Source organism: Barbus barbus (genome assembly GCF_936440315.1).
Source record: "Barbus barbus genome assembly, chromosome: 16".
Taxonomy (NCBI): Eukaryota; Metazoa; Chordata; class Actinopteri; order Cypriniformes; family Cyprinidae; genus Barbus; species Barbus barbus.
In genome coordinates this window covers 30540354-30564327 of record NC_136744.1, presented here as the reverse complement: position 1 = coordinate 30564327, position 23974 = coordinate 30540354, and the positions used below count along the sequence as shown (strand labels likewise).

The following is a 23974-nucleotide window of genomic DNA, read 5'->3' as shown; positions in this document are numbered from 1 at the left end:
TCTCCTGTAATGCCTGATGAGGTTAGAGAACACCTGACAAGAGATCAGAGACCATTCCTTCATCCAGAATCACTCCAGATCCTTCAGATTCACAGCTCCATGACGGTGCTTCTTCTCTTCAGTTCACCTCACTCATTTTCTACAGGGTTCAGGTCAGAGGACTGGAATAGCCATAGCAGAAGCTTGGTTTTGTGCTCAGTGACCCATTTTTGTGTTGTTTTTGAGGTTTGTGTTTGGATTATTGTACGGTTGGAAGATCCAAACATGGCCCATTATATTATTTCTAACAGAGTCAGTCACTTATGATTTTTTATCTGTTGGTATTTGATAGAATCAATTATGCCATGTGTCTGAACAAGATGTCCAGGACCTCCAGCAGAAATATAGGCCCACAACATCAAAACTACAGCAGTATATTTAATTGTGCACATGGGGTCATTTTTATCCCTGTGTTCACCCATCTTAAGAGCCAGTCCCATTTGAAGTTCCAGTCGTGTCTGATAACTGAATATGCTGCAGTTTGTTTTTGGATGAGCTAGAAGAATTTTTCTTGAAATCCTCCCAAACAACATGTGGTGATGTAGGTGCTGTTTGACAATTTTTTTTTAAGGTTTTCTGACCCCGGGACTCAACTATTTTCTGCAATTCTCCAGCTGTGATCCTTGGAGAGTCTTTAGCCATTCAAACTCTCCTTCTCACCATGCATTAGGACGATATAGACACATATCCTCTTCCAGGCAGATTCATAAAATTTTCTGTTGATTGGAATTTCTTAATTATTGTCCTGATGGTGGAAATGGGGATTTTCACTGCTCTAGCTCTTTTCTTAAAGCCACTTCACTAATTTGTGAAGCTCAGTTATCTTTTGCTGCACATCAGAAATATATTCTTTGGTTTTTCTCATTGTGATGGATGATTAAGGGAATTTGGGCTTTGTTTTCCCTCCTATTTATATTTCTGTTAAACAGGAAGCCATGGCTGCATAATTTCATGTTCATAATCACCCTGGAGTGCTCAAAATTGTGAATATGAATGGGAATATACTTCAGAGATATTTTACTCCTAAGAATTTATAGGGGTGCCAATAATTGTGTCTATCGTGTATTAGAGAAAAACATTTATTTCATAATGATATTTCCCCCCATTTTAAATTCTTCTTATCCAATGAAAGGTTCGATTTTTGTGAATGTTTTAAATAAAAGATCAAAAGGATTAACAATGCAGATTTACAGATTAACAATGCAATATTTTTGGCCATGACTGTATATATATTAGTGCTGTCAAAATTAGCGCGTTAAGGCAGGCGACTAATTTTTTCAGTTTAACGCAGGGGCGGGGCCTAGGGTTGGCCATCCCACTCATAACTGCTAATTCTGTCTCTTTTTTCTTGACAAGAAGTGCATTTATTCAGTCGCAGAACATCTTCACGAGCACATCAAACAGGAGACGTTTCAGACGCGCTGTAACTTCACTTCAGCTGCAGGCGCGAGTCAAACGAGCGCGGAAACTGTACTGTGCTCGCAGCGCGTGTTCTTCAATACATACACTAAGGTGCCGGCGCGCGCATAGCCTGTATCATTTCATATCAAATCGCGAAAGAAAGTACGAGCATGCAATGTCGTGATCAGTTAAGTCATGAAGTTACCAAAAAGGCAATTAAAGCTGCCATAAAACTGTGCATGCATGTAATATGTTATATATGAGTTACATTAAGAACATGTCTCTGAAATGGTTTTCAAAACTGTCCAGGAGCATCCTAGCGCTGTCTCCCTCATCTAACACACTCGATTCACCTCGTCAGCTCATTAGAAGAGACTAAAATGGGTCCGACCTGAATATGAAAATGATGCGTGTCAAATCTGCATCTTGTTCGGTAGCGGCAGCTCTTAAAGAAATGGAAGCCAAAACAACCTAATAACCAACTGCCCTGATGTCTGTTCATCAAGAACAAAAGACAAAAGAGGAAATCAATAACTTTTATAGTTTTAAGGATTCATCTGTATTTACTTTAGAATTTAGTGTTTGATAACTTTATTCAATTTCTGTATATTTCTGCTGAGGGGCACAGGTAGATAAATATTACATTTATTATAATGGGTTTATGTGAAGATTGTTTTAAGTTCACTTGAATTAGAAATTGTTTTTAAAGTCTAAAATTGTTTAAAATTGATAGGTCTTAATTATAATGTGAAGTTGAATGGCTATAGTCAATGGTTAAATATTCAGTCATATTCAGCCTTCAGTCATAAAAATAAAGATGCCATTAAACAAATATAAAAAATATGTGTTTGTACATTAATTTGTGGATTGAATGTGAAATTATTGCAATATAAAAGTATATTTAAAAACTTTAATGTTAGGTGGGATTAATCGCACAGTGGCCAAGACCATACAGCGGTTAAACAGGACAGGTTCCACTCAAGACAGGCCTTGCTATGAGACGTGCTCAGCGTCATATTCCAGAGGTTGTGTTTTGGCAAATAGACGTCTGCCAGCATTGCTGCAGAGGTTGAAGGGGTGGGGGTTCAGCCTGTCAGAGCTCAGACCATACGCCGCACACTGCATCAAATTGGTCTGCATGGCTGTCGTCCCAGAAGGAAGCCTCTTCTAAAGATGATGCACAAGAAAGCCCGCAAACAGTTTGCTGAAGACAAGCAGACTAAGGACATGGATTACTGGAACCATGTCCTGTGGTCTGATGAGACCAAGATAAACTTATTTGGTTCAGATGGTGTCAAGCGTGTGTGGCGGCAACCAGGTGAGGAGTACAAAGACAAGTGTGTCTTGCCTACAGTCAAGCATGGTGGTGGGAGTGTCATGGTCTGGGGATGCATGAGTGCTGCTGGCACTGGGGAGCTACAGTTCATTGAGGGAACCATGAATGCTAACATGTACTGTGACATACTGAAGCAGAGACTGGGCGGCAGGGCAGTATTCCTACATGATAACGACCCCAAACACACCTCCAAGACGACCAATGCCTTGCTAAAGAAGCTGAGGGTAAAGGTGATGGACTGGCCAAGCATGTCTCCAGACCTAAACCCTATTGAGCATCTGTGGGGCATCCTCAAACGGAAGGTGGAGGAGCGCAAGGTCTCTAACATCCTCCAGCTCCGTGATGTCGTCATGGAGGAGTGGAAGAGGACTCCAGTGGCAACCTGTAAAGCTCTGGTGAACTCCATGGCCAAGAGGGTTAAGGCAGTGCTGGAAAATAATGGTGGCCACACAAAATATTGACACATGAAAAGTTATAATAAAATATTTACAAAAATGTGAGGGGTGTACTCACTTCTGTAAGATACTGTATATATGCATGGTAAAAAAAATCAAGGTTGTAAATAAATATTATTGAAGTACATTTTACAAGAAAATACAGTTTCAGTCTTTGTACGTCAAAATTTCGTGTTTAATTTTTACTAGCAGTTTCTGAGTGAAATATGTGTTTAAATGCTACTTTTACTGTGTATTTGGAAAGTAAATTTAATAGATTAGTAATATTTTATATAATAATATGAATTTAGTAAATAATAATTCAAATTATATAAATAAATACTAATTATTTGATTGAATTTAATAATTTAATCATCTTAAAAAATAATTAATTAATTTGAACTCAGTTTGAACTCATCTATGCCAAAAGTGCAATTTAAGGGACATAAAGGGCATTTTAACTGAAAATCAGGGTGAGCGTATATAAGTGTGAGATTATAAAATTAATTCTCTTAATGGGTAAAATCTGATAGAATTTTAGAATGAATTAGAGTTATAGAAGGATGTACTTGTGTGGAGTGAATTTGAGGTGCTGCTTTTGTTTAAGATGTTTTTATTTGTGCTGAATTTTGTGTGGTCTTGTGTGTGTATGCTTGTATATGTTCTGATTAGTACAAAGCTGATCTGATTTATGGCTAAATGAAAACACAACAGCTGACTTCAGTTCAGTCCTGAAACACTCAGATGTCATGCTAGAGCTGCTCGTTGAGGAGGAGAGCAGCAGTTACAGTAATGTTAGGATTCACAAGTCATTGAAGGGTCTGGAGGTCACAGAGGAGCTGGGAATATTGCTCGTTTTCTTCCATTAAATGAGGATGAGCAACTGAAGTAAATGAGAAATAACCATCATTACCATGCCTTTAAATCAATCTCATGAATTAACTCTTACAGGTTTTGATGGCTTGTACTGGAAATAAATTCAGTTCAGTTCAGTCCATTATGGAGATGAGCTGTGCATGAGCAGAGAAAGCAAAAACATACCTTTATGAAGTAAAAATATATAGGAGAATACAGGTACATATCAAAAAATTTGAATATCGTGAAAAAGTTTTCTTGTAACTTGTTTCAAAAAGTGAAACTTTCATATATTTTAGATTCATTACATGTAAAACACTTCAAAAGTTTTTTTGTTTAATATTTCAAAATATTAGAATGTTTACATTTGAGTTTCAATTAATGACCATCCCTACAGTTTAAATTCTGGGTATCTCTTGTTCTTTGAAACCACAATAATGGGGAAGACTGCTGACTTGGCAATGATCCAGAAGACGAACATTGACGCCCTCCACAAAGAGGGTAAGTCACAGAGGGTCATTACTGAAAGCTGTGGCTGTTCACAGAGTGCTGTATCAAAGCATGTCAAATGCAAAGTTTACTGGAAGGAAGAATTTGGGTAGGAAAAGGTGCACAAGCAACAGGGATGTCCGCAAACTTGATAATACTGTCAAGCAAAGCTGATTCAAACACTTGGGAGAGCTTCACAAGGAGTGGACTGAAGCTGGAGTCAGTGCATCAAGAGTCACCACGCTCAGACATCTTCAGGAAAAGAGCTACCAAGCCACTTCTGAACCAGAGACAACATCAGAAGCATCTTACCTGGGCTGTGGAGAAAAAGAACTGGCCTGTTGCTCAGTGCTCCAAAGTCCTCTTTTCAGATGAAAGTAAATTTTGCATTTCATTTGGAAATCAATATCCCAGAGTCTGGAGGAAGAGTGGAGAAGCACAGAATCCATGTTGCTTGAAGTCCAGTGTGAAGTTTCCACAGTCAGTGATGATTTGGGCTGCCATGTCATCTGCTGGTGTTGGTCCACTGTGTTTTCTGAAGTCCACAGTCAACGCAGACATCTACCAGGAGATTTTAGACCACTTCATGCTTCCTTCTGCTGACAAGCTTTATGGAGATGCTGATTTCATTTTCCAGCAGGACTTGGCACCTGCCCACACTGCCAAAGGTACCAAAAGCTGGTTCAATGACCATGGTGTTATTGTGCTTGATTGGCCAGCAAACTCGCCTGACCTGAACCCCATTGAGAATCTATGGGGTATTGTCAAGAGGAAGATGAGAGACACCAGACCCAACAATGCAGATGACCTGAAGGCCGCTATCAAAGCAACCTGGGCTTCCTTTACACCTGAGCAGTTCCACAGGCTGATTGCCTCCATGCCACGCCGTATTGATGCAGTAATTCATGGAAAAGGAGGCCCAACCAAGTATTGAGTGCATAGAAATTAACATACTTTTCAGAAGCCTGACATTTCTGTTTAAAATATCCTTTTTCTTATTGATCTTATGTAATATTCAAATTTTCTGAGACAGTTAATTTTGGGTTTTCATTATCTGTAAGCCATAATCATCAAAATTTCAAGAAATAAAGGCTTGAAATATTTCACTATATGTGTAATGAATGTGTTTCACTTTCTGAAATGAGTGACAAAAAATATTGACCTTTTTCATGATATTCTAATTTTTTGAGATGTACCTGTATACTAGAAAATATAATACAATTGGTCTAATAAATTTAATTTTCAGTATACAGCAAAATGGACTACCCACATAAATAAATAAATAAATATACAGTATTATAATAAATAAATATATTACATTTACGATAAAGAAAACAAAAAAAAAACATTTAAAATCAATAAATAATATAATCAATATATATATAGTTTATTAATACCTCTCTCATGAGTTAATGCATGGGTTTACATGAAAATTTAACACATTCATAAACTTTTGTTTCAATTTATGGGTAGCACAGTTATTATATGAAAATATGTCATGGTATTATAAGAAAAAGGTGTTTACAAAAAAATATGTCAGTTCATTCATTCATTTATTCAATTTATTTATTTATTTACTCATTCGTTCAATCAATCAGTCAGTCATTCATTTATTTATTTTTAATTATTTATTTATGTATGTATGCATGTATTTATTTATTTATTTTTACATTGACTTATTTACAATACAAATATGATAATACGATATACAATCTATATATTTTTTTGTTGTTTAATATATATATTTTCGAAATGTATGTACTTTTCAATAAATTGTAATATATAGAAAAAAAATATTATTCTGTTTATTTTCTATTTGCATTAAACAATTTAATATATTGTGAATACATAAGGAAATCTATTTTCCTTGTGTAAGAGTAAATCCAGTGAAACTAATGATAGCTGATCTGTAACAGAGGCCAGTGAAGTTCGTACCTGCCGTACCTGTGAGTCTGAGATCTGTGATGTTGTGTGTGTGTGTGTGTGTATAGTTGGCCGATCACGTGTTGGACGTGGCCAGTAACATGATGGTGGTGGAGGAACATGTTCTGTGGATGGCTCAGAACGAGGCTCGAGCGTGTACACGGATCGTTCAGTGTGTGGAGCGGATTGCAGACCTCGCGCTCAACGCAAACACCACCGGCATCTCAAAGGTACGGTGGCCGAGAGAGCTCAACGCGCTGCAACTTCAGAAAACACATGCAAATACAAAAAAACACCAGCAAATCAAGAAAACATCATCATTTTGACAGCACATGCGCTGCAAATCCTCACAACACATGCAAATTAAGAAACGCTGCAAATGCTCACAACACATGCAAATTAAGAAACGCGCTGCAAATCCTCACGACACATGCAAATTAAGAAACGTGCTGCAAATGCTATCAACACATGCAAATTAAGAAACGCGCTGCAAATCCTCACAACACATGCAAATTAAGAAACGCTGCAAATCCTCACAACACATGCAAATTAAGAAACGCGCTGCAAATCCTCACGACACATGCAAATTAAGAAACGCGCTGCAAATCCTCACACATTGCAAATGCTCACAACACATGCAAATTAAGAAACGTGCTGCAAATCCTCACAACACATGCAAATGGAGAAGCTTTCCTGTAGCTCAAATAGTAGAGCATGGCGCTAGCAACGCAAAGGTCATGGGTTCGATTCCCAGGGAAAGCAAGAAGCTGATAAAATGTAATAAAAAAAACTGTAACTTGAATGCAATGTAAGTCGTTTTGGATAAAAGCGTCTGCTAAATGCATAAATGTAAATGTAAGAAACGCGCTGACGGACCAGCTGGGATTTGCTTATTGTGCAGTGGGTATTGGTTGAGTTGTTGCTGAACTGAAAGGTGAGTGTTTTTTTGTTGTTGTTGTTTATTTTAACACCCTCATTGCATGATTTCTTTGTCTTTTGGATATTATTAGATTAATAATGACAAATTACACGATTAACTATATTATTTAAAATGGCTAACTTAATTTAATATCCTCAACTAAATATAATTTCAAGGTTAATGAAAATAAATTCGCAATGCTTCATTAATTGATAAAACCAGGTCTAAACCAAAAGATTGTTTACAAATCTATTTTTGTCTCTCGTGTTTTATAAGGATATGATTTTTTAAAAATAAATAACGGTACATATACAACCTTGCTTGGTAATGAATTTTATAGGTTAGAGAAAATAAATAAATAAACATAGTACAAACACAAAACGCACAGTGCAAAGAACATTTCAAGTATATGAGGGGAAAAAAAGTTGTACGTAAGATGTAATTATTATAACCTGTTTACCGAATTCTTATGTAATTGACAGATTTAAGAAAGAAAAAAAAATTGTCAAAAGATGCACTTAAAAAGAGGCACATAGATACGGGATATTTTATATGCTATTTAATTTCACTGCAAAACCAGTATTGTGCATGGAATGCAAAAAAAATATATAAAAAGACATAAAAATGTGAATTGCAATGTAATTTTACTATAATTGAGAGACTATTATAGTTTTTATTTATATTTTGAATCTGTTCATCTTTTTGTTTTAATTTTTAAATTTAGTTAAAGTGTTAGTAATTTTGTTGTCTTTTTTTAGAAGGTTTTTGTCATTTTTAGCAGGCTTATTTATGTCTATATATTTTATTAATACTTTTGATTTCAGTTTTAGTTATTTTAGTACATTAGGTTGAACTAAATAAAAAAAAGAAATGTTGCTCTTTATTTTATTATTTTTGTTATTTTATTTTAAGTAACATTTTTTTTTTTATGTATTTAATTGTAGTTTTAATTAGCTGTAATAATTGGCATGCATTTCTCTTGAGATTTTGCTGGTTAAACACTGGTTGTGCTGTTGATTTATTCCCTGGTGTATTGAGAGTCGTGGGATTGTGAATCTCTGTAGATCAGCACATGCTGTCTGTATCTCAAGTGTTTTTTTTGCGTCTGAGTAAATCTTGACATAATGACAGACGCGTAATGTAGGTTACAGACTGGGATCGTTAATGGAGTCTTTGTTTTCATAATCAGTCATTGACTCACTCAGCAGAACCCTGAACAATGAATGCTGTTTATTTTCCAGCGGGTGATTAGTGTGTGGGAAGTAATTAGTGTGTGTGTTTGTGGCAGGTTTCGGTGAACATCGCTCTGGAGGCACTGCTGCTCCGGCCGGACTCTCTCGTGGGTTTATTGTGTACGGTGCTGCAGCATCCGCCTCTGCTGCCCCCGCTGGCCGACGCTTCACAGCACAAAACCCTCCTCAACTTCAGATGCCACACGCTTAACGTCTCCGGGTCACCTACGGGTCAGCTCAGCCAGGTGAGGCCCACGAGTCCACAAACATTATCTGGTTTTTACTTGGATTAAAAGAATCCAAGTAAAACTGTAAATGTTTCAAATTAAAAAAGTTAATTTGAAATATTTTATAAATTTGTAATATTTGAAAATTGTATAAAATAAAATTGTTTTCATAAAGTAAACTATTTTTTTTATAATTCTAAAATATCTGATATTTTAATGTTTTTATATATTTTATCATTTTAAATATTTTATTAAATGCTGTCATTTTACAGTTGTATAATTATATTTAAAATTATACATATTTTAAATGTTAAAACTAACTCATTTAATAATTAAAAAATAAAATAGTTTTTATAATTTTAATATATTCTGAATAATTATAAAATATTTCATATTTTTATATAGATTTCTTTATATTTGATCATTTTAAATATTTAGATGTTGCAGTTTTACAATTTTATAATTATAAATGGTTTTAATTATAAATATTTTAAATATTTGACAATTTTAAAACATTTTATAATTTCCAAAAATTTAAAATCAAATGTTTTATAATTCTTAAATATTTTATATAAATGTTATTTAACAATTGTTTAATTATAAATGTTTTAAATTATACATTTTAATTTTTTTATTTTAAAATATTTTTATAAAATAAAATACATTTGTATAATTCTAAAATATTATAATTTTTATGTATTTTTATATTTTATAATTTTAAATATTTTATTAAATGTTGTAATTTTACAGTTTTTTTGTTTTAAATGTCAACAGTGTTGCCAATAATTACTGTAATTAAGATTTACAGTAGCAAACTGTATTTGATTTACAGTTGCAAACTGTACTCTTTTACAGTAAATTACTGTAAAAAAAAATATGAAATTCAGTATACTACTGCAATTCATTCATTTTAATATAGATTTCATTAGATTTGATCATTTTTATATATAATGCTTCCAATGCTCGAACAGTGCATCTTCACCATTTCTCCTGTCTTAAGACGTTTTGCACTGCATTATGTTGTATCCTCTGGATTTATCCTCACAGATGGCATCTGCAAAACCCAGGTGCTGCCCCAAAACGTTGCCACCACCTTTGCTCACCATCCACTTTGCTAGTGAAAGAAATGTCTTCTCTGAAAAACAAGTAGTAGAAATAGCACACTTTTAAAAGGAAAACCCCACATAAAATACACAAATCTCTCAAAACCATTCTCTTACCATGAATTATCAGTCTCAGGGTGGCTGGCCTGCTCATGTCTTTCTTGATGCTTCATTGAAGTTGCCTTTAAAACACAGATACAAAAAAAAAATGCAGTAAATCTTAAATTCTATTAAAAACTATAACAAACTAATTCTAAAACTAGAAAGGCAGCTAGCCATAAAACTTGTTTAACTTAACGATTTTGTTTTCTCAATAGGCTAACGTTACTGGCCAACATCAACTAGTAACACCTGAACTAAATGTCACATTAGTTAACTTAATGTTAATATAAGATAAGCGTTGCTCGTTAAAAATTATTTAAATTCGGTAACTTAATTCAATAAGCAGACAAAAGTCGTTTGTAACGACAGCGCAGTTTACCATAGTAAAGTTTGTTACCGCTATGTTGACGGGTAAATGTTGTTAGGTTAAAACTGGTGTGCAACAATCTGACACAAACACACATATATTTTTACCTTGCTTGCTGGTATTCTCTTGTAAGATGCATCGACACACAGCGTAGATGTTCTCCGGAACCCTTCCACTCTCGCAGGTTCATCCCCGGGCAAAACCCGTGGTGCTGCCCCGCTGCTTCCGTGTCTTCCTCGGACACGAGTGGAGCGGCGTGACGCGACTCGACAACAAACAACAATATAGAACCCATTATATATATACTATCTACAGTGAATGCGGACAGTAAAGTGATGCCCCGGTATATTTCTAATGTACAGATGTACTCCAAGCGCTCGCGCTGTTTCTGACAGGAAGGACAAACGGATTTTCCGATCATTACAAGTGATTTAACACATCCAGTGTAGTCAGTCCCAAGCTGTTGTGGCGTTGTAGATATAGTGAAAGGCAAATCGTGTCAATCCAAATGTAAGAAATTAGGAAAATAAAACAACCTCAATAGAATGGCGCCAAAGAGGCCGTTACAGCAAATACAATAGTATATAGCGATTCAAAAAAATACAGCAAGTCTCTGTATGTGGGGTTTGACGTTGCAGAAAATTCCCATGAGGCAAAGGGTATTACAGTTATTTACTGTAAAGGGAATTTGCAGTATTGTACTGGGTGATATACAGTAAATAACTGTAGAAATTACAGAAATGTTTAACAGTGTACCCATTGCATCTCTGAACGTGGTCCCACCGTTCACTTAAACGATCCAATCATCCTTTTACTAAAAGCATCTTAGTGTGAACATTTGAGCTAATCAAGCTAAGTTTGTGATAGCAGGGTTATTGCCAGAGATGGTAGTTGTTGCTCTCTAATAACCCATTTGTGCGTGAATATATATAGTGTGTTTCTGCTTGACAATTGTGTTCAGTATAGTCTGTAATGCTGGACTCTTGAGCTGATCGCGGGACATTGCTTTAATGAGAATATAAATCGGACAAACGACTGCGGCTGATCTCGTCTCCATCAGTCTCGATGTCTGCCCTGACGCACACTAACGAGTGAACGAGCTGCTGACTTCTGTTTGAGATGGATTTTGATCCGGACTTCATTTGCCTGCCGTGTGTCAGTCGCCTCGGGGAGATTTAGATAATATCATAATCACTCACACAGATTCAAGTATTTCACACTCCGTTCTGTTATCTTTCTGTCCTCACAGAAACAGTTCCAAAATCACACGTCTGTCAATATGTCAATAGTGACTGCCCATCCCTGAGATATATATATATATATATATATATATATATATATATATATATATATATATATATTTGAATAATTTACACACACATTTTAATTAATTTCATCAATTCTATTAATTACATATTAACACACACGCACACATATATTTAATATATATATATATATTTTCAAATGTGTTTAAAATAATCTAAAATTAAGATTATATATATATATATATATATATATATATATATTCAAACGTGTTTAAGATATATATTGCTTAAACCTTTAAATTGCAAAGTATATTATAGGGGCAAAAAAATAATGAAAAAATGTTTTTCCAAAATATATTTATGTACCGTTTAAAACATATATTTAGCATATATTTTATTTATTTATTATTATTATATATTCTGGCCAAAAATATATATATATATATATTATGCTGTATTTTTGTTGTTTTTTCTTGTGTAGGATGTGTGTAAATGCTGTCCATCAGTGTGTGAGAGAGAGTGTGTGTGTGTGTGTGGGAGTGGTTCATCTGCAGAGCTGCATTATAGATGTATTTCTCTCACTCACCTGAAGAGCAAACAGAGAAACACTTCTGAAAACTGAAGCACTGGAAGCGTTTCATCTCCACTGCGCTAAAGAGAGAGAGAGAGATCTGAGTGTGTGAAATACACTGTACATTATCACTCTGAATAAAAGCAAAGTAACAGACACTGACTCTCCATCGACAGCGAGTGTGAGAACCAAAGCATCAACAGTATCTGACCGGTGACTGCAAAACTACAGCACTGTGAGTCTGAACTCTGAGCTTCTCTGTAATCTGCATCATATCTGAGGAATCAAATCCAACACTTGCTTCTTACTCATTTTTTGATCTCCTGATTCCATAAACAGTGTCTGTTTTGCTCTTTCACTTTCTCACTAAATAATATGATGTTTCATAGCATTTTTACATTCCTTGACTATTTGTTTGGTGAATTAGTCTTGAATTCTCCCTTAATCAGCAAAAAAACAGCACAAACACATGATTCCTGTCTGAATCTAAGCAACATTACAACTATTTGATCCATTCTCAGCACTTTTTACATGCACAACATTTTGTAAGGTTTTACTTACTAACTTACTGCCCGTCACCCCTATCAGGTTATGGGCCATCAACAACAGATCTCCAGAGTCCTCTGTCCTGGGCCATTCTCTCCAGCTGTCGCCAGGTATAACCCATCTTTGTTGTGTCATCTTCAAGGTCACGCCTCAGTGCCTTCCTGGTGATTTGTGTTGGCAGTTTACGCACAGTATGCCCTATCCAGCCCCATCTCCTCTTCCTGATGTCTTCCTCAGCAGGAAGTTGGCAGGTTCTCTCCCATAGGTTGGCGATACTGATGGTGTTAGGCCAGCGGATCTGGAGGAATGTCTGGATTTTCCTGAGAGTGGTCTTGGTCATCCTCCAGGTCTCTGCTCCATACAGTAACACCGTCTTCACATTGGAATTGAACAGTTGGATCTTGGTGGTCATGGACAGCTCCCTAGAGGCCCAGATGTTCTTGAGCTGTATGAAGGCCGCTCTTGCTTTGCCAATCCTTGCCTTGACGTCTGCGTCTGTGCCGCCCTGTTGGTCTATGGTGCTACCCAGGTAGGTGAAGGACTGCAGTGCTTTCAGGGGAATTCCATTCAGAATGATTGGCTCTGTACTGGTGGTATTGACCTTCAGAATCTTTGTCTTGTCTTTGTGGACATTGATGCCAACTTGTGATGATGCCACCACATTTATCTTCTCTTGCATCTGCTGTTGGCTGTGTGAAAGGAGGGCAAGATTGTTTCCACAAAGTCCATTGGATCCCGTTCCTGTGCCCACTGGTGGACGACTTCATTATCCAGTCAATAGCCGGTAGGAAGAGGAACGACGACAACAAGCATCCTTTTCGGACTCCGGTATGCACCTGGAAGCTGGTGGTAAGCTGCCCTCCATTGATAACCTTGCAGGACATGCCATCGTAGGAGTTCCTGATTAGGTTTACCATTTTTGTTGGGATGCAATAAAACCTAAGGAGCTTCCAGAGGGTCTCTCGATCCACGCTATCGAACACTCTCTCGTAGTCAACGAAGTTGACGTACAACGGCAAGTTCCATTCCAGTGACTGCTCAACTATGATGCGGAGCATTGCAATGCAGGATCTGTTTTGCCAGAAGCCTGCCTGTTTGTCTCGCAGCAGTGGGTCGACGATGTTCCTCATCCTCTCTAGAAGGACCCAGTTGAAGACCTTTCCTGGCACAGATAGTAGTGTGATGCCCCTGGTGTCTGGGGGATTCGGAGGTGCTGGCCTGTTCAGGAGTTCCTCAAAATGTTCAGCCCATCTGTCCATCTGCTGGTCTAAGCTGTAGATGGTGTTGCCCTGCTTGTCTCTAACGAGTCTTTCTGGCTTGCTGAACTTACCGGAGAGTCGCTTAGTGATATCATACAGCTGTTTTATGTTGCCGCTCTGCCGCTTCAGCCGCTAGTCTGTCCACGTATTCTTTCTTGTCCTTCCTAATACTCCTCTTCACTACTCTGTGATCTTCTGCATATTCTTCTTGAGCCTTGGCCTTTGCTACTCTAATCCTGCTGTTGTTGACTATTTCCTTCTTCCTCTTTTTGTCTTCTATCTTGGTCAAGGACTTGATTTTAGTATCTCTTTCACTTTCTGCCACCTGATGAGCACATAATCTTCCTCTTCAAAAAGGTCCTGAAGCACTTCAAACTTATTTTCCTGCTCCAGACCAAACTGTTCTCTCGTCTTGGGGTCTTTCAGAAGGCTGACGTTATACTTCACTCTTCTGTCTGATGCGTCAGTCTGGTTTCTCTTCAGCTTCATTTTCAGTCTTGCCACCACCAGGTGATGGTCGGACGCCATATCTGCCCCTCTTCTCACTCTGACGTCTTGCAGGGATCTTCTGAATTTCTTGTTAATGCAGACGTGGTCGATCTGATTCTCTGTCGCGCTGTCTGGAGATATCCATGTAGTCTTGTGGATCTGCTTGTGGGGGAAGATGCTGCCTCCAATGACCAGGTTGTTGAATGCACACAGGTCCACAAATCTCTTTCCATTCACATTCATCACTCCCAGGGCGTGGGTATCCATGACCTGTTCGTATCCAGTGTTGTCTGACCCAATCTTGGCATTGACATCTCCCATGAGGATGGTGACATCCTTGTCTGTATAGGTCTCAAGGATCTTCTGGACTCTATTGTAGAACTGATCTTTATCCTCCTCTTCACTGTCGTTCGTTGGAGCATAGCACTGAAGGATGTTCATCTTGATCCTCCTCCTCTTGGTACAGAAAGATGCTGTGATGATCCTGGGGCCATGCGCCTCCCATCCAATCAGAGCCCTCTGTGCCTGTTTGGACAACATGATGCCTACTCCTTGTGTGTGAGGTGCGTCACTCTCTTCATGCCCTGAGTACAGCAACAGCTCTACTGTCATCAGTCGTCTCTCTCCAGCTTGGGTCCACCATGCTTCTCTGATGCCTAACAAGGTCAGGTTGTTGTTCCTCATCTCAGCTGCTACCTGCACCATTTTACCTGACTCGTACATGGTCCTGACATTATATGTGCCGATGTTTATTCTCCTGAAGGCGAGAAGGGTATTCGGCTTTGTGGCTTCCTTACGGCTTTCACCACACAGCCTCATACATCTTCGTGAAGAAGATCCTTCCTCTTTCAGGGCAAAGTTTTCGGTTTTATATGTAATTGACGTTTCCGTAGCAGATTTGTTTTTTTACAGGGTGGGGGTGCTAACCCCATGCCCAACCTTCCTACTTTATCCTGATTTAGGACAGGCAGGTCATCGAGCCCTAGTTTTTTGTAAAGTTATTTGACATTTAAATATTTAAGTATAAGTTGTGAATGTCTTTTTCTATTCTTTTAGAGGGACTTTTTATCATAACCGAAATATTTGACTTCTTTTGTTATTTTAATAAGTGCATTCAAGCATGTATTCTATATACATTTTTGTTTTGTGAAAAAACAAGATGGAAAGTTTTTATTGATATTTTTTAATTCATCATCATCAAATCATATAATATTAGGCCTTTTTTGCAAATCATTATAATTTTTTTCCCAGATGCAGCTCTGCGTCATCCGTAATTTTTACCGGGTCATGGTCTGTTGGTTTCATTTTCACTGATAATTATATAGCTGAATGCCCATCCATTTGTGTATGCAAATGTTTTATAGTATTCATATTGCTGATATTGTCATTTCCATATTCAGAGAAGTTTGACCTGAGTAGTTCAGGCTTTGCTTGCTGTGTGTGTGAGCGTTTGCTTCAGTTTGTTTCTGTGATCTCTGCCGTTGCTGTCAGTGATTTGTGTGTTTGTGGATGTTGTTAACGCCAGATGTGTCAGTGCCGTCTCATGTAGACACTCATGTATGTTTTTGATGTATTTCAAATAGGAATTTAAGAGTTTAGCATTAATTCAGTATACACAAACAATTTGATCATAGCAACATAGCAACACTGTACAATCCACACAATACAAGTCACATTGTTTTTTTTTTATTCAATTCTGTTTTACTGCATTTTGTCCCCCCCAAAAATACAAAAGAATAACACAAAATACAAAACAATTATCTTACCTCCCCTACATATAGAATAAAGTTTAAATAAATAAATAAAGAAAGAAAGAAATATATATAATAATAAAGGAATATATATAAATAAAAATAAATTAATTAATAATAAATAATTAATAAATGAGTACACTCACATACATACACATAGATAAATACAGACAGTTGTTACATATCATGGAATATTTTCTTATTTTATTTTAGTCATAGTAGTTTTTTTTATTATTTTTAGCGTAAAACCTCACACAGTATGTGGAATACGTCACCACTCTGATGGGAACACCAAGAGGTCGATGACGTATATGACGTAGGTCATTATGAACGCATTTGAGGTAGTGGCAGCAGCAACCCATACCTCGTGGAGGGAGACAGAGAACCAGAGCCCTGGCGTGCAAACTGTGTCTCGAGGCGTCGAGCGTGATTCACCTATGCTATGACAAATTGTGTTCGATGAAGGCTTTTCATTTTATTTTCTAGTTAAGTTGTGTTGTGCATTATGCCTATCATGTGTTCAAATAGATCAATCCTAACTGATGTCGATCTGCATTTCACCTGTTGTCTTTTTCTCATCACAGCTGTGTTGTGAGTCCTTGGTATGATCTTTGTGGATAACAGAGAAAGTGATAGATTGTGATGTCATGTGACATACATTGAACACATTCAGGTTTAAATTGCATTGTATTATACACACTATAGTTTAGTGAGTGTGTGCCATCTTTTGTAAGTTTTGTTTTGTTGGCTAGTGTAGGTAAGGCAGGGCATGTGTTGCGCTGAAGTTGTTTATTTCCTATTTTTTTGTAGTTAGGTAAGAAATATTTAATTAGGTATATTGGTTTAATGTTTTGTTTATTTATTTTCTTTAGCACCACTCGGAAATCACTTTTCTCTTTTCTTCATATCTTTTTTTTATCTTTTTTTTTGTTGTATATTTGTATTTAACTCCAGTATTGAACTCCAATATTTGATAACGACTCCTGGGTATCAAAATAAATTTTCTTTTGAACACGACAATGAGGGAATATGTAACTATTACTTTCCACTTTTAAAGGGGTCATATGACGTTGTTAAAAAAGAACAATATTTTGTGTATTTGGAGTAATGTTTAATGGATTAAAGTAAAAAAAATAAAACTTTTTTTCCACATACTGTACATTATTGTTGCTCCTCTATGCACCACCTTTCTGAAATGCGTAGATTTTTACAAAGCTCATTGTTCTGAGAAGCGAGGCATGCTCTGATTGGCCAGCTACCCAGTGCGTTTTGATTGGCCGAATACCTCAAGCGTGTGACGGAAATGTTACGCCCTCAGTGTTGTAAATACAGCTTAACCACTGATGTCTAGTTGTGTTAGTTTCGCTTTCACAACGAAACACAGCGTCTCCAGGACATGGCTCCGGCGGCAGCAACAATACTACAGCCAGAATAAAAATCACGCCCTATTTCTTTGCGTGTTCATTTGGGTGGTGTTTTACAAATCTTCCCACACCGTGACGTAGACATGTGGGGGCGTGTTTGAATGAGCCGTTTTAGGAGGGTGTGGACAAGTCTTAACTTTGATAAAGAATATCTCTTTGGTTTTGAGACTTCAGTCTTTGCAACTTCAGGGATTTTATCTATACACAAACAGCTTGTAACAGTCCAAAGAGAAAGCAAAACTTGAAATCGCATCATATGACCCCTTTAAAGAGAAAGGGGAAGGGAATAATTTTTTTTTTCTAAAAGAGATGTTACGGCTCCCTTACCCTAGACATTAAAACATAGTAACACGATATATAAACATATTATTTAAATAAAATAATACTAATACTAATAAATTAACAAGAAAATTACATAAATTACAAAAATAGATTATTCACATCAGGGATTAACATTTTCACTTAATGTCACTAAATATTTCACATTTAATATTTTAGTTTAACTAATTAAGTAAATTAATGTTAACAAATAGAAACTTATTGTAAGTTATTTCCGTTTTTCCATTGTTTTAAATAATAAAAAAAAAAAAAAGAATTAAGTTAAACAAGACACTGAATATATTTTGAGAGAAGGAGGAGATATTTTGACAGTTGCCGGCCCCCATTGACCTCCATATTATTAAAAAAATTAAAATACAATGGAAGTCAGTGGGGACCAGAAAGAGTTTGGTTACCCACATTATTCCAAATATATTCTTTAAAAAATCATACAGGTTTGGAACAACATGAGGGTGGGTAAATAATGACAGAATTTTCATTTGTGGGTGAACTATCCCGTTAAGAGAGAGAAACAATTCAGAATTAAGTATTAAATGGTTCTTATTTTTCTGTCCAATGAATCACTCTCTCTCATTCTAACTTGATCAAATCTTATCAGTCTAATACAATAAATACAGTTATGAAACACACACACACACAGTCTCTTAGAACAAACACAGATGCTTTCACACACACCCCAATGACTCACACGCATCTGTTTCTTATTTCCGCTAATGGCTGCGGTTAAAACCTACATCACATCATGTGCTAATTCCTGCAGTGAGTGAATGAAATGTCAACTGCAGTAGTCTGTGTGATCGCAGCTAAGGCACTTTTCTCATCTATAACCCTAGAAAGAGGAAGGACATTCAGTTATTGCCCTGTGCAGAAATGTGTGTGCATGCACTTTGTTTCAATTAACAAAATACTATTTTTTAGTAGTTTTATTGCTATTGTAATACTATTTGTAATACTATTTTCATTTTATTTTTAGGTAATGTTTTAGTAATTTTACAATGTGTGATTTTTATTATTTATTTTATTTTTTTCTACTGAACATTAATTTATTTTTATTTCAGTTTTAGTTTTAATAATTTTAATTTATTTCAGTTAATTGCCAAAGCAACATTATTATAAGTTTACACTATTCATCTAATATTTATATTTTGTTTTAACAAAAATTATTTTTAAAAGCTTTAGTTTTGGTTAACATTGATATTTAACACATATTTGTTTTTTTGGGCTTTGGGTGTTTAATGAGTGTGCTATTATTAAGCACAGTACAGTAAAAAATAACATCAAACCTTTGTATCTAATGTGAAATGAGCTCATACTCGTGTCTGTTGTGACGACACTGTAACAAAATCTGAAATATCTGCACTTCTAAAGATGATTTCACTAAAGATTAGTGGGTTTTGACCTAAATTCATCTTGTTTGCCAAACCTAAACCCCATAAACATTAATGTACTTTCATAGTGCTGGATTAGCACGGACTGAACGTGCTGTATTTGACAAATGGGGAAGCACTCATCTCAACATGCCGTCATGAGCATGTTTTGGGCTGATTTTGAGGTTTTCACTGATAGATGTATCTGTCTGTTCTCGGCTCTATGAGTGTTGCCATATGGCCTACCGCTGGTCACTACAAGAGTCCAGATACGATCAGAGACCATTTAATCTTCTTCACACACACTGCATTTATTTGATGAAAAAGTACAGTAAAAATTGTGAAATATTTTTACCATTTAAAATAAGTGTTTTCTATGTGAATATATGTTACAATGTAATTTATTCCTGTAATCAAAACAAAATTTTCAGCATCATTACTCCAGTCTTCAGTGTCCTTCAGAAATCCTTCTAATATACTGATTTACTGCTCAAGAAACATTTGATTATTATCAATGTTGAAAACAGTTGTGTTGCCAAATATATATATATTTTTTTTCAAAATATTACTGTTTTTACTGTATTTTTGACCAAATAAATGCCACCTTTAGGAGTTTGTTCTTTCAAAAACACTACAAATTTTTAATTGTTCCAAACCATCCAGTATATAAATTATAATTATATATAACTATAGATAGTTATATATAGCCTATCTATCGAGATGGGTAGATGACACCTAAATATTTATTTCATTTATATAAATTAATTTTTGTGCACCACTGTATTTCCCAGAATGCATTTCTAGTTTTTTTTTTTTAAATTGCAATTCAGTAAACTTTTTTTTTCTGTCATTTCAGTTCAGATTCTGTGCATCGTAAGAAACTGAATTGAAATTCACCTTCATGAACTGAAAAGGGAATACTAGTGAATGTTTCACCCTCTCTTGAGACTCAAATCATTGTGTCACTGGCAGCAGTGAATTATCTTGTTAACGGCGTCCAGACGAAGCGATGAGCTCATACAGTGTGGAGGAGATACAATAACACAGATGAAAGAGAAATAATACAATGATAGAGAATAAAAAGATAATTTAATATGAAGGAATTAAAAGTTTGTGGAGCCACATCATCATCACTGAGTCATTCTTCACATCCTTGGGCTCTTTTTACCATTTCATCTGTATTTCTCTGACTCACTTCATTGAGAAGGAGAAACTTCTTGAACTTCTATAATGTATATTCTGACTGTAAAAGCATGTCTTCATCATCTGCTCTCTCTCTCTTTCATATTTAAAGGAGTCCAGTCGCTTAGAAAGCAGAATAGACGGCGAGACAATGAGATCATCGTAACAGCCCACAGATGTAGAAATAGAGGATTACAAAAGTATTAATCTGTTGGAGAGACAGTCTGCATGTTGGATTCTTGACTAAGCTCTGTCTGTCAGTCTTTCTCTCTGTCTCTCTATTTGTATTACAATTTATATATCTGAATCTTTAGATTTTAGAATCTTTAGATTTTAGTTACAATACATGTCTTTAAAGGCGATTTTCTCAAAATGTTTTTTTTTCCACGTCAGCAATTTTAACAGTTTTATTCCTATCTATACTCTGAAGTTTTATAGAGAGGGGTTTGTTCATATTTCACTCACTTAACTTTATTATTGCACTTTATCTAATGGCATCCATAGATTTTGATTACAACCCGAATTCCAGAAATGTTGGGACGTTTTTTTAAATGTGAATAAAATGAAAACTAAAAGACTTTCAAATTACATGAGCTAATATTTTATTCACAATAGAACATAGAGAACATAAAAAATGTTTTAATGGAGAAATTGTACACTTTTATCCACTAAATGAGCTCATTTCTAATTTGATGCCTGCTACAGGTCTCAAAAAAGTTGGCATGGGGCAACAAAGGGCTGAAAAAGCAAGACATTTTGAAAAGATTCAGCAGGGAATACATCTAGCAACTAATTAAGTTAATTGACATCAGGTCTGTAACATGATTAGCTATAGAGAGGCAGAGGCTCTCCAATCTGTGCAAGAGTGCGTAAAAAGATTGTGGAATACTTTAAAAACAATGCTCCTCAACGTCAAATTGCAAAGGCTTTGCAAATCTCATCATCTATAGTGCATAACATCATCAGAAGATTCAGAGAAACTGGAGAAATCTCTGTGCGTAACGGACAAGGCCGAAGACCTTTGTTGGATGCCTGTGGTCTTTGGACCCTCAGACGACACTGCATCATTCATCGGCATGATTCTGTCATTGACATTACTTAATGGGCCCAGGAATACTTCCAGAAACTACTGTTGGTAAACACAATCCTCCGTGCCATCTGCAGATGCCAACTAAAGCTCTATCATGCAAAAAGGAAGCCATATGTGAACATGGTCCAGAAGTGCCGTCGTGTCCTGTGGGCTAAGGCTCATTTAAAATGGACTGTTTCAAAGTGGAAAAGTGTTCTATAGTCAGACGAGTCCAAATTTCTTGCATGTTTCGGAAGGCACTATGAATGCTGAAAGGTATATAAATGTTTTAGAGCAACATATGCTCCCCTCCAGACGACGTGTATTTCAGCAGGACAATGAAAAACCACATACTGCAGCTACTACAACAGCATGGCTTCATAGTAGAAGAGTCCGGATGCTGAATTGGCCTGCCTGCAGTCCAGATCTTTCACCTATAGAGAACATTTGTCACATCCTTAAATGAAAAATACATCATAGACGACCACAAACTCTTCGGCAGCTGGAAACCTATATCAGGTAAGAATAAGACCAAATTCCAAAACCAAAATTCCAGAAACTCATAACCTCGATGCCCAGACCTTTTGAAAAGAAGAGGAGATGCTACACCGTGATAAACATGCCCCTGTCCCAACTATTTTGAGACCTGTAGCAGGCATCACATTTGAAATGAGCTCATTTTGTGCATAAAATTTTCAGATTTCTCAGTTTAAACATTTGTTATGTTCTCTATGTTCTATTGTGAATAAAATATTGGCTCATGTGATTTGAAAATCTTTTAGTTTTCATTTTATTCAAATTTTAAAAAAACGTCCCAACATTTCCGGAATTCGGGTGGGTGCAATACATATCTTGTGTCTTTCTAAAATTGAGTTTCTTTTTCCACTTCAGCAACACTTACGTACACCAAACAAGTTTTATTCTTACCTATATTCTGAAGGTTTTAACTGAGGGATTTGTTCATATAATATTCACTTTTTTTAATTTAATTTTTTTATTACACTTTAAATATTTGCATCTGTAGATTTCATTTATGTGGTTTTCTCAAAATGAGTTTTATCTCCACTTAAGTAACAGTTACATACACCAAACTTGACAGTTTTGTTCCTCTCTATATTCTGAAGGGTTTTATAGAGCAGTTTGTTCATATATCATTTGCCTGATTTATTATTACACTTTATCTATTTGCATCTGTAGATTTTTTTCTCCACTTCAGTAATACTTGCATACACCAAAACGTACAGTTTTATCCTTATGTATTTTATGAAGATTTTTTACTGAGGGAGTTTTTCATATAATATTCCCTTGTTTTTTTATTTTTTTTTAATTACACTTTTTCAGGGCTCTGAACCGGTTCAAGGAACGTAAACCGGAAACGAACAAAATTTTTACTGGAACAGAACCGGAAACAGAAACTAAATCAAATTTTATTAACCGTTATTTTTTCTACTCGAACCAGTTTCAGAACGGTAATAATACAGAGGAACGCAGGAACGGAAACGTTAAAATATCGGTTCTGCTCGGAGTGAACTGATTTACTTTTTCTTAGTTTTCAAGCCCTGCTTTAAATATTTGCTTCTGTAGATTTCAGTTATGCGGTTTTCTTAAAATTAGTTTTATCTCCATATAAGTAACTCTTACATACACCAAACTAGGTGGTTTTATTCTTATCTATTTTCTGAAGGTTGTTACAGAAGGGTTTGTTCATATAACATTCGCCTGGTTTTTATTATTACATTTGCGTCTAGATTTCAATTACAATACATATCTTTAAAGACCGTTTTCTCCAAATGAATTTCTTTCTCCACTCCAGTAACACTTACATACACCAAAGTTGACTGTTTTATTATTATATATATTATTAATGCTTTTACTGGGCCTTTGCTCATATGTCATTTGACTGATTTACCATTGCACTTTACGTTTGTGTATATTAACGTCTGTATTTTAATTACAATACATATGTTTAAAGAGTTTCTTTCTGCACTCCAGTAACACTTACATACACCAAACTTTACAGTTTTATTCCTGTCTGTATTCTGAAGGTTTTTATAGAGGGGTTTGTCCAGGTAACATTTGAACTGAATTATGTAACATTTTCTTCCTAAAAACAGGATGAAAATGCATTTCTTATTGGCTGTTGACAGTATTTTCTGATTTATGGAGTGATAAAAAGAGAAATCCCCTCTGTAAAAACATTTAATGTCAACAAAATCAAACTAGAATTTAGAACCTGAATGTTCAGATTTATATGCAATTTTGTGCATATTTGATTAGTTAATGCC

The 23974-nt window shown here is 35.8% G+C and overlaps 1 protein-coding gene across 1 annotated transcript in view; it reads left to right on the top strand.

The window, feature by feature from the left end:
• The window catches only part of LOC306882771 (adhesion G protein-coupled receptor A3-like), a 156587-nt gene that overhangs the window by 59999 nt on the left and 72614 nt on the right, over positions 1-23974 (top strand). The window contains exons 11-12 of the mRNA XM_079437648.1: positions 6546-6707; positions 8685-8873. Coding sequence (XP_079293774.1) covers positions 6546-6707; positions 8685-8873 — 351 coding nt within the window. The remainder of the gene's footprint in view (positions 1-6545; positions 6708-8684; positions 8874-23974) is intronic.